The 13857-nt window shown below is 39.8% G+C and overlaps 1 protein-coding gene across 1 annotated transcript; it reads left to right on the top strand.

Annotated features, from left to right (window-relative positions):
• Positions 1–5812: 5812 nt before the first annotated feature.
• Positions 5813–13857, top strand: ackr3a (atypical chemokine receptor 3a). The gene is made up of 2 exons (XM_008328596.3): positions 5813–5993; positions 10674–13857. Exon 2 carries the CDS (start codon positions 10728–10730, stop codon positions 11862–11864), a length of 1137 nt encoding a protein of 378 aa, XP_008326818.1. The 5' UTR covers positions 5813–5993; positions 10674–10727; the 3' UTR covers positions 11865–13857.

Below are 13857 nucleotides of genomic sequence, written 5' to 3'. Positions count from 1 at the left end.
TGTTTTTGACAGGGTTTGCACTCTTTCTGCCAAACATGCATGCAGGTATGAACACATCTCTGAAAGGCACAAAACATCACCTCATGGAGGCATTTAAAACATCAACAGTGACAAAAAAAAACACTAAAACTTTTGTTCCTTCACATTCCATTGGACGCCCCAGTAACACCTCACCAGCTATGTGGTTGTCTTTATTAAGTAAAGGATAATAGATTTGAAGAGAGGTGGAACTTCAGGACAAGGTTGGAGGTTTGCTGAAAATGCTAAAAATGAGCTTGAGAATGGGACTGTGAGGGAACCTCTGAAAGGAGATTTGCACTAAAATGGGCCCTGTCTGTCAGAACCCCCACCGTGACATAGGGCTAGACTACAATAGAAACCAGCAGTCATTGGGAATAACTCTCCCTCTCTCCCTCTCCCTCTCTCTGAATGTTTCTTCCTCTGTTTTCCTAAACTGTTCTCTCCCACACCTCCACCCACCCACCCACCCACACATTTGGCGCCATCACTGCCCAGTTCTCCTCGTGCAGTCCGTACCTTTTTCAATCTCCGTATCTCTTCATCATTATGTTTATCCTGTGTTTGACAACATGGCCTGGTTTGAAAACCTATAAGAATGGCTGAGAGTGGCCGACACTGTGTTGAGAAACACAATGTGTTTGTTTTAGTGACTTTGTTGTCAGAAAATGTCGAATCAGGTTGATTATTCATTTAAATCCGATATCACGATATCAAGATATAACTTTATGCTTTTGTATTTTTAAGCTAAACATCTACAAAAATATGAAAAATAAATAGAGATTCTTCATATTTTGGATTTGGAAAAAAATTATGTGTAATTAGAGTTGAACCACACTGACATTTTTGTAGTTAAAACCCACTTTTTTTTCTACAAATTATAGCCTAGGAATTAACAAGCCTTGTGAAAGGGTTTGGTTATTTTGGAATCAGAATCAGATTTATTGGCCAAGTATGAAAGCACATTCCAGGAATTTGACTCTGTGTGTTCTGTTTCTCTCCTCTAAACAAGAATAAATAAGAAACACAACAGAGGACAGCACTAAACATGGAGAAAATAAATAAATTACACATGCATTGACTGTCAAACAAAAAGCAGGGGAACTAAATAGATGACCAAAGAGAGGTTGATATATAGTAATGTTGTCATTGTTTCAGGTTTGGGGAATTTTTATTATTCAGTTTTAATATTTATTTATTGGGAGTCCACCACAGTGATGGGCCTAAAATGTGTTGAAAATTACCTTAGGTTATGGTATATTATGGTACTTAGAGGAAAAAGAATGAATGTTTTCTCTTGCTTTCTTTTTCAGAAGGCTGAACACTGTCTTTGACTTTTATAGAGCTCTGAAGAGTTCAATAAAATTTTAAGATTTTTTCCTTATATAAACAAACCGCAACGCAAATTAGAAGTGCAGGCAGAACATAGCTGAAAATGACGCTTCTCTTCAATATTCTTTCTTTGCACCAATCATTACATTTGCACGCACATTTAAATCCAGCCATTGTTACAACTTTTCTAAATCACATGTTTTGAGTAAGAGAGTGAAATAAATAAATTCATCAAAGTAGCAGACAGTTATATAATAGGTGACAGTAACTTCCTTTCAGTCTAGTTATTATTAGTCTGAAGACATAAAAATTGCACAATAGCACCCTGGCAACATTCTGACTACAATAAAGTTCATTAACTTGATAAAATCATACCTAGGGCAATGACAGATCTGTGGTGTTCACTACAGCCAGGCTCCGGTCTGATTTTTTTAATTTAGCTAGCAACGACTCATACATATAAAACACTGTTATGTGCATTTTGAATATACATGTACTTGTGTGTATTTCAGTTGTGAGAGACTTCATTCATATTTGGGTAGAAAAGCCAAATGAAAGCTTGATTGTAGCTAGCACTAGCTTGTGTGAGTCGTTTATTAGCAATGCCGCTAATACTACTTTGTGGGTCTGAGCTTTGGGAAGCAGTTATGGTGCTTGATGTTTAGTTTATTTTAAAATCACAGTTAAAATCAGACTGGAAAAAATAATCAAATTTTTACAATTGATTTCAATTGAGATTTGATATTGGTATTGGTATTATTGGCAGAACAACAAGAAGATTACTGTTCAAAAAATGATGTAGTAAAACATTGTTCCCAGTGTATCCTGTGACGCAGCAAAAACGACTTGCACTTATTTGGTGTCCAACAAATTTAGTGGGAAACCCTTTACCAACTCACTGCCACCATTGTTTGTCCATTGTTTGGACCTGCAGTGGTTTCATCAACAACATTAGAGGGAAGCACCTTCCAGCTGTGTCGCTGGTGAGAGAAGTGGGAGCACATCGACAGACCAAAGCCCTGTGCCAGAGAAAAAACAACAATAACAATGAGCCAAAAAAGAGCTAAAAATCCTTTTGTGGTTAGTAGAACCACAGAGTCAAGTGACCGATGAAGTAAATGAAAGCATGTAAAACTTTACTAACGTGATCAAATTCAGATGTCAGACGGGAAGATGTCAAAAAAACTGTTGGATTTCATTAGATTTTTCTTTTCCTAACACATTAAACGCAGATGGCCTTTCCTTAAACCACAGCACATACACAAATACACACAAACACACAAAGACACACACCCCTGCTGTTCCCAGTCTTGCTTCCCCGTGAGTGAGGCCTTCAGAACAGAGGTTGGCAGCAGTCCGCAGAGCCACAGATGCTTATCTGCAAGGCTTACAAATCCCTTCTGATGCTTCTGATACGGAGGACAATAGGTATGCGTGCGTAGTGGGAGCTCTCTTTAAAGCCTCATTGAAACCCACTTCACTTGTCCACTCTTTAATGAGGTCAGAGAAACCTGCTGGCTGTATTTCATCACTGAAAACAGGGCGTGCAATCATAATAAACAACGCTAGGGCGATCTGAACCGCCGGCCAATATCTCCTTCCTGAGCAAACATGTTGAGTTCCTTGTCTCTCGTTACCTCAGCATTTTAACGCAACTTCAAACACGCCGTGTTTTTTAGTCGATCTCAAACAAGGACTATTATCGGGGTTTTAACAAACCATACAGGGATTATCAGGTCACTTTTTAATGAAATTCTGCACGCTCTGCTTATTTGTGTGAGTCTGCCCTCGTATTGAACCCCGGGCCTAATTATCGGGCCACCAGAGCCGCAGGTGAGCACTCAGCTGCTTCCACCGCAGACGTGAACCACCCACACTGTTTTGTGCTCCTACCAGAGGATGTGTCTGAATTGAGACTGAACGCCTCTCAAACAACAATGAAACAACAGGGCCTGAGCCAAGTTTGATAGCCACAAAATATCCACCGATTTGTTCAGCAACTCAGGATGTTGCACTGATTTGAAATGTGACAACAAATCGGGCAATACATCAGTTGTTCGGTACTTCTGCTTCAGTTTCCATTGTGGCTTTGGGTTTAACCTGTCTGTTTTGGGTGGGACCTGAAAACACTGATGTGGTTTACAGCTGTCTGCCGCTCCAGTTTCACGTTTACGTAACAGGGGTGGAAAATGGTGTGAATCAGAAGGGAGGCGCTGTTTCAGTTTGACGTATGTGGTTATACAGCATCCTTTTAATGTATGCTTTGGCATAGACTATGAAGGTTGTGTTAAACAGTAATGAGTTGTATGATTTGCATTACATTACAGTGTTTTCTATGCATTAACTAGTGGGTCATAAATATAGTTCTAAAAGAAAGAAGAAACCAGAGATGTGTTCATTTATCTTTGTCCTTCTCTATCTCTCTTTGACTGTCATTAATTACTTCTATTAAATCTTCCACTGTCAAATTATAACACCTCAAGGCACACACACACACACACACAGAGGGAGGGAGAGAATGTATTGCAACAAATATAACCAGAACCATATGAAAATACAAATTAAATACCACTTATGAATGTAACGAAATGAGCAAAAACATTGAGTTGTCTTTTGAATGCAATTTATTTAATTTTATTTGAAGAATATTTACACTTTAGGGTTGGCTGAACACATGTATGTTTGATGAATGACACGACCACATGACATTTTTATGAACATACTATAGCTACACACCAGACCCAGTCACCACCAACACACGTTTCTTATTAAGTTACACTCTACGCCCTCCATAATGGAAGAATATTGATTTTTTAAAAATGAATATCCAAAAGCTTGCATAATTGAAAGAGACATTGGTAATTTATACAGCAACATGCTGTCATACTGTTACTTATTAACCAGGTGCATAGAATTAATGGATCTAATGGACTGTTGAAGAGGTTATATGTTACATAAATAAATTAAGATTATTAAAAAATGTTGTTCTTATCTGTTAATCTTACCGACATATTTTCCTGGTGTGACCCTCCACTTTCGCAAAGAACTTTGGCTCAACTCAACGATATTTTTCTTAAATATGCTAAACACTTGACAGTTGAATGGTGAATGTAGCCTTTAATATGTGGTCTGTACTGTGTGTACACCGGCCAATGTTTGATTCCACTCAATGATTTCATTTCTGGGTTTTGCAGGGACAACGTATGTTCATGAAAAATGTACATCTGTATTTCACTATCAAACCTCAAACATCATTAAACGAGACCTTAACAAAATAACCCATATAGTCATTTCAAATGAAATTAATCCCTTGTTACAGGAAATATTTGAAATAAAAATTGTAATAAAAATATCCAGTAGGTGGCAGTATTCCAACTCAAAAGATTCAGATTTATTGGTGAAATCCATAGAAGACGGTAGGACACGGACGTTGGCAGGGTTAGCCTAGCCTAGGCTCCGTGAAAAATACTGTTTTTGTGAAAAATGAAAAATATTGAAAGTTAAGTAGAGGCTTTCCAGTCAACAGGCACAGTAGACAACGATGTCCCAGTTAAACAAATTCTGATTGACAAATTCATTGATGAATGGACTTGATTTGAGCGCCATCAACTGGTCAAGTGTTACTTAAGGTAAACAGCACTGCTGTGAGAAGATAACACAGTTGTAGACACCACGCTGTTCAAGCATCGTTTGCATTTTTTTATATTGAAAAAAAAAGGAAAAAAACTGTCTTGTACATTTTACTGCCCCCCATCGGACACTAAACTATTGGTGTGCCAGAATCATGGAGCTAAGATTATTGTTTTGTGTTATTTCGTCTGTATTTAATTAATGGTTGTAAGGTCCCGGTCTAATATATTTTTATTTTGTTTGTGTGTCAAACAATTTACGAAGTTTGACGTAAGAATTGTTTGTTTTTTGAGACAAAATAAATACCGTGAGATTATTATTAAATTGGAATTGTTTCTGTATGAAAAGAGGAACATTCAAATTCTGATTTGTGGGAATATCATTACATGTTTCATGGATAATAAAAATGTTAAATAAAAATATTTTTGAGCTTCAACGTAACGTATTAATCGTTAAACTCTGAGCAGTTGCCCTGCACGGTTCTCTGTCACGCTTTGACAGCAGATTACAGGGCAGAACACATTGGCATGTATGGACCTGTGCGTCACGTCGAGTCATAAACCTAGGATTCGGCAACGTTTAATATAAAAAATAATACTCCTTAAAGACGCAGGTGTTGATGTTTTAACTTATACGATAGGTGAACGAGACAGGGAGGTGTGTTTTTCCTGCTTCGTCGAAACTCTGCTGCCTCGCAGCTTATTGAGAGTCAGGAGGCGAAGCTCAGGAGGCGAAGCTCTGCTGCTGCTGCTGCTGCTGCTGCTGCTGCTGCTGCTGCTGCTGCTGCTGCTGCTGCTGCTGCTGCTGGAGGAGGTGGAGGTGGAGGAGGTCCAGCCTTTGGAGGCGTTGCTCCTCAGAGTATCAGCAAGTGCAGAACAAGGAACACAGTCAGAGCCAGTCAGAGAAGCGAGAGGGGAGAAACTCACAAAGTCCCAGCAGCGGAGTTTGGTGAATGTGTCAGTGGAAGGTGCAGAGAAACCAGAGACAGAGATCTGAGTAGCGAAAATACAGAGGTAAGAAGAATTAATAGAATATAAAAAATGTGTTTTCATGTCTAACTTTATTTCATGGATACCTGTATTTGAGAAAAAGATACCTGATGACTGTGGAGTATAATATCTTATTTTTTAAAAAATACGTGGTTTTGCCCGATACTACGAATAGAATTGAAACTTCCTGGAGGAGCATCGTTTTATTTTTATTTTTATTTGAACTTTTTTTTTTGGTCAACATTTATCTAATTATTTGCTCTCTAAATTGGCCACTGTGTGTGCGTGCGTGTGTGGCCTAATGCTTCTGTCCGATAACAGGGGTTTGTTTTCCAGCCTGGTATAAATCAACAGTGTCAGACCGTATGTGCTTGGGGTCGACAAATGACGCACCACTTTTCTGCCGCTAATCTGTGCGGAAACATGATGTCCTGTGTTGAAGGCTGGTGTTTATTTCGCTCGCCATTTAAATATATAAATAAATAATATGTGTCTTGTAAATAAGGACAGGAGAAACTTCTGACAGTGGCTCTGCAGCACCTGCACCATGACAATCGGCGGCATTAGCACATGAAACTATCCCTCGGTTTCTTTTATTGCATGTGTATTGTAACAACAATAGGGGTTTTCTGCTAATTTGTAACTGGATACTGGTGTGTTGAAAAGAAGGGGAAACAGAGGCACACACTGGGAGAAACACACACACGCACCATCATACACAGTTTGACTTCCATTCACGCTGGACATTCCCAGTTAATGCTTAACTTAAAATAACATTGAATTAAACCATTAACCAGATCAGATTAGACTGGAAGTTTTCAGTTGAGATGATGGGTATGGAAAATGCCAGCATTAATGACAGAATATGTCATTTAGAAGAATGTAACTAACCCTAAGTAAAACCAGCAAATACCAAACCTAAGTAATTGCTAAAATAAAATTGAATTCTGCTTCATTAAGGTTTTGGTTTAAGACCACATTAGATGAACTAGTTAAAAACAGTCAGCATAAAAAAATGCCAGAAATGCTTCTGAATGAGTACAGACTCACAGAGACAGAACAGGAACCTGGTCTCCTGCCTCAGTGCTGTCTCCTGTTATCTGATGGTAGCAGCGTTAAAAGGTTAATTAGCTTGAAGCCTGTGAGGCTACCTGGCACCTCCAGGTATTTCCATATAATATGAGGGAATTAGACAGAGACCATTGTAAGGGATTATCTCATACGAAATCCCTCCATTAGAGTGAATGGCACTCCCTGCTGTGTCAGAATAATCGAAAGTTAAATAAAATGTCAGGTATCTGACCTCTCTTTGAAGAGGTTTATCCCATGCAGCGGCAGGAGATATGGGCCAAATAAGGAGAAGTGCCTTATTTAGAGTGTAACCCACATGTAAATCCCTGATCAATAAAAAAACAGAATGTCAGTCCTATAGAGGTTGAAAGTCTGCTTTTAATCAACCGTAGCAAAAGTTCATGGTTTTGCAGAAAATCATAAAATAGAATATTTCACATCCAAAATCGTTTTGCTCAGTAATTGCAACATTTTTTCCCCTCAATTTTATTGGTATTGACACTGAAGGAGTACTTTCACAACAGTGCTTATGTTCAAACAGTGTGAGATGACCAAACATTTCAAAGGCAGAGCACAGACCTCAATGTTGAACCATAAGAATTATTGGCAGTTAAAAGTGGAATTCCAGTTATAAAATAGACCAAATTAATTCCTTAAATACTGTACATAACTATAACCAGAGGCCAGACACACCCATTGGTTGCTTGGCTTTTTCCACTTAAAAGTCTAGGTACACACCACTAGGGATTGCTGATTCCTCTGACAAGTAATACTGGGATACTGCGTGAAATAGAGGAAGAAAAAAAGGAAAGGAAAAGAGAGGAACTGTAACAAAAACACATTGGAGTGAAATTAAATATGCGCTGCCTATATAAGATATGGATGTAGCCGCGGAGTTTTCGATGTGAACCTCACAGTGGTAGACCATATAACACTGTATGAGGTTCTACCAAAGCCAGCAAGACTTAAAACCAGCAGAGTGACTGTACCATTTCAAAGCATAGATTGTTTATAAGCAGTGTCTACAACCATCTGGTCAAAATGAAGTTTAGTTTCAAATACAAAGAGTAAACCTAATGGGAAACTCATGTGATGTTATTATTCGATACTTAGCCCATCAATCACAAACTCTGTCAACTCTTTCTCTTGCCTTAGTAGTGCTTTACCTGCTGTATTTCTTTAAATTGGAATAGTTTTCAAAAGTTGTCAATTTACATTTTTCTTTAAATTGGAATAGTTTTCAAAAATTGTCAATTTACATTGTAGACCTGCGTTCCACAAAAAGTAAAAACAAAAAAGCCTATATACTGGTGCATGTCTAAGGAAAAAAGTATATTCATACTGAGTAACGTCCAAAAGCAGTGGATATATGTCTGATTGACAGCTAAGGGTTCCACTTTCGCAACCAGATGGCTTTGTTTAATTTTATATATGCTCTACTGCGGAATCCAACTGACAGATATCCATCTGTCAAGTGATACCCTCCGTCATGCTCGGGAGATCATGTCTCATGAGTGTTTGTATAAGAGTAAAGGATAAGGAAAGAGAGGATGAAGGACAAAGAAACAATTTAACTCTTAATGGAAAAACACGGACTGGACTGAAATTAAATATGCACAGCCTCAAACTAATATTTCTGGGGCTGATTCTTTTGATTACGATGATTATATGAAGCAGATTGATATTACAGCAGTCGCACTGAGCTGTGCTGCTCTGGGGGTAGCAGGAGGAGACGGTATCCTGAGCTCATAGAGCCTGTCTTAGATTTGCATGCTATTGCGTGGTGCTGAAAACCAAATGAACTGATGCAAATGAATAAACAGTTCATGGAAATGGCTCAGGCAGTGGAACAAAGACCAGAGTTTGTTCTGTGGCCCGCTAAGGCAGATTCCTGTCATAGGGGAGTATGTGATATGGACTTCCTGGCCAGTACATTTTTGTTAAATCTGTCAAACAGTTATAATTTAATCTGATAAGTCACAGGGTTGCTGTGGTATGAGCACAATTAATCATGATTAATCGAGAGATGTCAACATTGTTCAATTTGATAAAACAGCCTTTTCATGCAGCTTGTTGGAAAGGCATGACAAGAAACAGCAGATAAATGTTTGTGTTTCACACCTGTTTATGGAAAAATGTCAAGAAGTTAACCCCAAATTTTGCGTCATAGATATGGTGGATATTTGTCAGTACTCCGCATCTTGACGGGGCCTGAATGTGTTGAGAGTTCCTTTCAAAACTTCGGCTAAGTCTGGTCCTCACCAATATTAACCAGTCTGTCAGTTATAGATTTTCTTCCTGCCTCCACAAAGCATTGTGGGCGTTGGGATCGTATTTTAAGCTTGAGTTGCTTTGATGAGAAAAACATTTTTTACCCCCATAGTTCAACAGTTATTTACCATAATTAATGTTGACAGTCCTTGTTCAAACGCATAGGTATGAATGGGTTTACAAACACATGGTGCACTGATATGTTGCAGGTGTGCCTAAAAAAGTCTCGATTTTCTTTGACTTTTATCATCCCTGGCCACTGTGTGTCAGACATCCTGTGTATTACAGGGGCTTCCATACAGACACACAGACAGATGTGGTCACATTTCATCAGTTTCTGCGGTGCTGGGTCACCCAGTGGTCACTGGCTCTCATTTAAGACGTGTTTTTGGCTGTTTTGCGGGCGTTAAGCTTCCCGCTGGTCTCTGCTCACAATTCACTCTGTGGGCGAACAAATCAGTCAGGAGCAGCAGCGGGGTTTAGGCCATTCCTGTTCTGGTTTTGATCTATCACCTTTCACCTCTGAGTCTCCACACACCAGTCAGGGGAGCCGAGAGAGACATCACCACCAAAAAAAAGTGAAGTCAGGGCAGACACCTCCATGCAGCCGGGGTCAAAAGGACACAAGCATAATAAGCTACTCTGGACTGCAACCTCATTGATCTTGCATGTTGCTTCAGTCACCTTACTTTGAGTGAACTTGTGCCATTGTTGATGTCTTTTGAGCTTCAGATGTTGTAAAATGATGTATTCAAGGTTATGAGAAATATTTTCTTTTAATCATGTGTGTGGCGCCAGCCCAACTCTCACCCTTCTTCATATCCCTCCCTCCAGAGAAGAAGGAAAAGTATTTAACTATAACATGCTTGTTAAGAGAAAACACTCTTTAAAGTGGCATCAGGTTTCCTACCCCCACAAATGCTCTATCTTGAAACCCCCTAAATGGAAAAAGACCCTGTTTAACTTTCTTGATCCCACTTCCTAAGGCCTAGTCTGCCCTGGGTGCAAGTGGAGCTAATGAAAACATTTATAGAACTGCTCCCTGACTGCACATCAGTCATTGACAACTCGTACATTTATCACACAACAACAGAGGAGCTCTATTGACTTGTTAAAGCACTGATTTGACTGTTAACCACATCACGATCTGGTGGCATACCACAAATAGCTTCATATTTTAATAGCCCATACATCTTGCGTCCATATGGCTAAAATAAGCCACACGCTATGCAGCAGGAAATTGCTTTTTAAACGTGATGCCAGAAAGTTAACTTGAAGGAAAACTGGTAGCATTTAGTTGTTGGATCTTTTTCAAGATTAATTCATGTCGTTAAAAAAATGATGTTCTTTTTGTTTTTGCAGGATCTGCTCTATTCAGAAGTGGTTAGTGTTTCCACACGACGATCTGCAGTCAGGATGAGTCTGAGCACCAGTGAACTGGAGGACCTGTGGGAGTCCTTGGGAGACCTTAACCTCTCTGAAACCTTCAGCAACATATCGAGTGTTGACACCCTGGTGTGTGCGACAGCGTTCAACCGCAGCGCTCTGCTCTACTCCATGTGTGTTCTCTACACCTTCATCTTTGTCATCGGCCTGGCTGCTAACGCTCTAGTCCTTTGGGTCAACATCCGTGCTCAAAGAGACTCCACCCCACGCCACGAGACCCACACCTACATTGCCCACTTAGCTGTTGCAGATCTGTGTGTCTGTGTCACTCTGCCTGTGTGGGTGAGCTCGTTGGCCCAGCACGGCCACTGGCCCTTCGGCGAAGTGGCGTGCAAACTTACACACCTGCTGTTCTCCGTCAACCTCTTCAGCAGCATCTTCTTCCTGGCGTGCATGAGCGTGGACCGCTACTTGAGTGTGGTTCATCAGGGCGACAACACAGGAGGCATGCGCAGGAAGCTGATTCGCAGTGGTGTGTGTGTCGGGGTTTGGCTGTTAGCTCTGGTGGCTTCCTTGCCAGACACATATTTCCTGCGCACAATGAAGGCAACACATGGAGACACGATGCTGTGCAGACCTGTGTACCCAGAGGACAATCCCAGAGAATGGATGGTGGGCGTGCAGCTCAGCTTCATCCTTCTGGGATTTGTGCTCCCCTTTCCTGTCATTGCAGTGTTCTATGCCCTCTTGGCCGGTGCACTGAGCCGTACCCCATCTTCTTCTTCCTCATCATCAGTAGAGCAAGAGCGCCGTGTGAGTCGCCGGATGATCTTGGCCTACATCGTCGTTTTCCTCGGCTGCTGGGGGCCCTACCATGCTGTCCTGTTCGCTGACGCCCTGTCCCAGCTGGGCCTGGTGCCACTGACCTGTGGCCTGGAAAATGTGATCTATGTGGCCTTGCACCTCACCCAGTGTCTGTCGCTGCTCCACTGCTGTTTCAACCCCATCCTTTATAACTTCATCAACAGAAACTACCGCTATGACCTCATGAAGGCTTTTATCTTTAAATACTCCACAAGAACGGGCTTGGCTCGTCTCATCGAGGCTTCGAACATGTCTGAAACTGAGTACTCTGCAGTAGCTGTGGAAAACCCCCCACAGGTTTAAAACCCACAAACCCCCCGAACAATGTATATACAACTGAATATTGCATTGTATGCTATTTTCTTTATTATTTTTTTAGAAAAGACGTTTTCAATTGACCTGCAATTGTTTTTCCATTGAAATCTGCTGGACTCCTGTAGAAGAAGCTTGAAGAACTTCACCAATGATCACCGATTGTAGATGATAGACTGAACAAAAGCACTTAGAAAACAGTCTTAATGTCACAGCTGATAATGAAATTATATGAATAACTATATTGTTAAAACAGTGACTGTGTAAAAATCACTGTGTCGTTATGGCGTGCGTGTGTGAGTGTTGTGTCCTTACAGGCATTGAATATCAATAGTATTAGTTATGTAATCCTTTGTCTTTAAGTTGTATTTATATACCACATTTACTGCCTCTTTATAATGGAAAGTCTTCAGCTCATACAGTACATCACTGCCGTATCATTTCAGTCCAACCACTGACAGGATCAGTGTAGTAGTCCTGCTGTCTATCGATCGTAACCTCAGATCACACCAGCTGATTGAAAATGGTTCAAGTGCTACCGCTGTCATCAGAGGTTGCAGAGTACAGAGTAGGACTTACATTTTTAGGCTGGATGACCATTCTGGCACAGGCCTTTTATTCTTGTTGCTTGCCATGCAGCTGAAAATGATCTCTGAACTTCTGGGTGGATGAAAAGTAATTTTTTCCCCTAAATAAATTTAACAAGGCAGGACAGCAGGTAGTTACATGAACTGTGAATCAACAGGAATCTGTACCTATTAATGAAACATAGGTAAAACAGGCTTCCTGTGCATCAATGGCATCGAAAACAGAACAGGCAAATTTTATTTCTAATTTGTGATGCATTCAGTGCATTTGACACACAAACGTAAAAAACAAGTATGAATCCAAGTGGGGCAACCATTGCTTTAGAAGGTAGCAAATAACTGGTGCTTGTGAACAACCAAACAATTGACACAGATAAAGTGTATCACAGTAATAAATGTTTTTATTTCTGGGTACACGCTGTGAGCCTTCTACTTAATGCTACTAAAATATATAAAATATTCATTTTTAAATGTTTTGATGAATGTTTTAAATTGGATGACTATTTACTCTGTGCATCACAGAGGATTAAACACTGCCTTCTTTTGCAAATGTGTTGAATTGAATTCGAATTTTTTTTTTTTTTGGTTGAAAAAAATGTAAGGACAATTAAGAAAAAATGCTTTTTGTTTATGTATTTTTACAAAAAACAAAGTTGGGTTAAATTACAGCTGTAGTGGTAAAATATATTTTTTATAATTGGACCAAATTTATTAAGTATTTGTTAGACCCTGGCAGGGAAATGGGCCAATCAAAATAGGGCTTGCATGGGTATTTTCATTGATCTCACCCAAACTGCTCATATAGGTAAAGTCTTAAAATCTCATGTTGTCATGAGTTGCCAACAAAACATCGTAGTTATTCACAGCCATATTTTACCCATTAAAGCCATGTAAAATCCACATGGATCCATGGCTTGGAATATACTGAGAGTATCATCCAATTTAAACTTCTACTATGTACATTACAGGCAACATTCTCATGTCCGGAAGCGTGGAAATGTATTTTCCAATATGTCAAAAGTTATTGCCTTTTAAAGGACATGTTATTGTTCTTACAAATGACTTGCATCATTCTCCATTTCTACATCCTGCACCTCATCAACCTCTTTGTTTTCTTGACTTTGTAAATATTTCCAGACATGTCAACCAGATTAGTTGGGACCACTTGGCTCGGGTGGAAGCAATCCCATCTGAAACGTCCAAAATCTTGCCAATAAACTGTTGTTTAACACCACTGCTACCAAAGGTTACACAATGTCAACACTAGTGCATCAGCACACACGCTACAGGTGGTTAAATCCCTAATGACCAAATACCTTGGAAAGCTTTTTGCCTCTCATGTGGCAGCCAACAACCAAATGTTTATTATGGACCAAACAGAAGAAAATAAAAAAAAA

The sequence above is a fragment of the Cynoglossus semilaevis genome, chromosome 16 (genome assembly GCF_000523025.1).
Source record: "Cynoglossus semilaevis isolate Cse_v1.0 chromosome 16, Cse_v1.0, whole genome shotgun sequence".
In the NCBI taxonomy this organism is placed as follows: domain Eukaryota; kingdom Metazoa; phylum Chordata; class Actinopteri; order Pleuronectiformes; family Cynoglossidae; genus Cynoglossus; species Cynoglossus semilaevis.
The sequence above is the reverse complement of the archived record's forward strand: the minus strand, read 5'-3'. Positions and strand labels throughout refer to the sequence as shown.

Coding starts and splice junctions, on each gene's coding strand:
- ackr3a (XM_008328596.3), top strand. CDS start 10,728: ATGAGTCTGAGCACCAGTGAACTGGAGGACCTGTGGGAGTCCTTGGGA.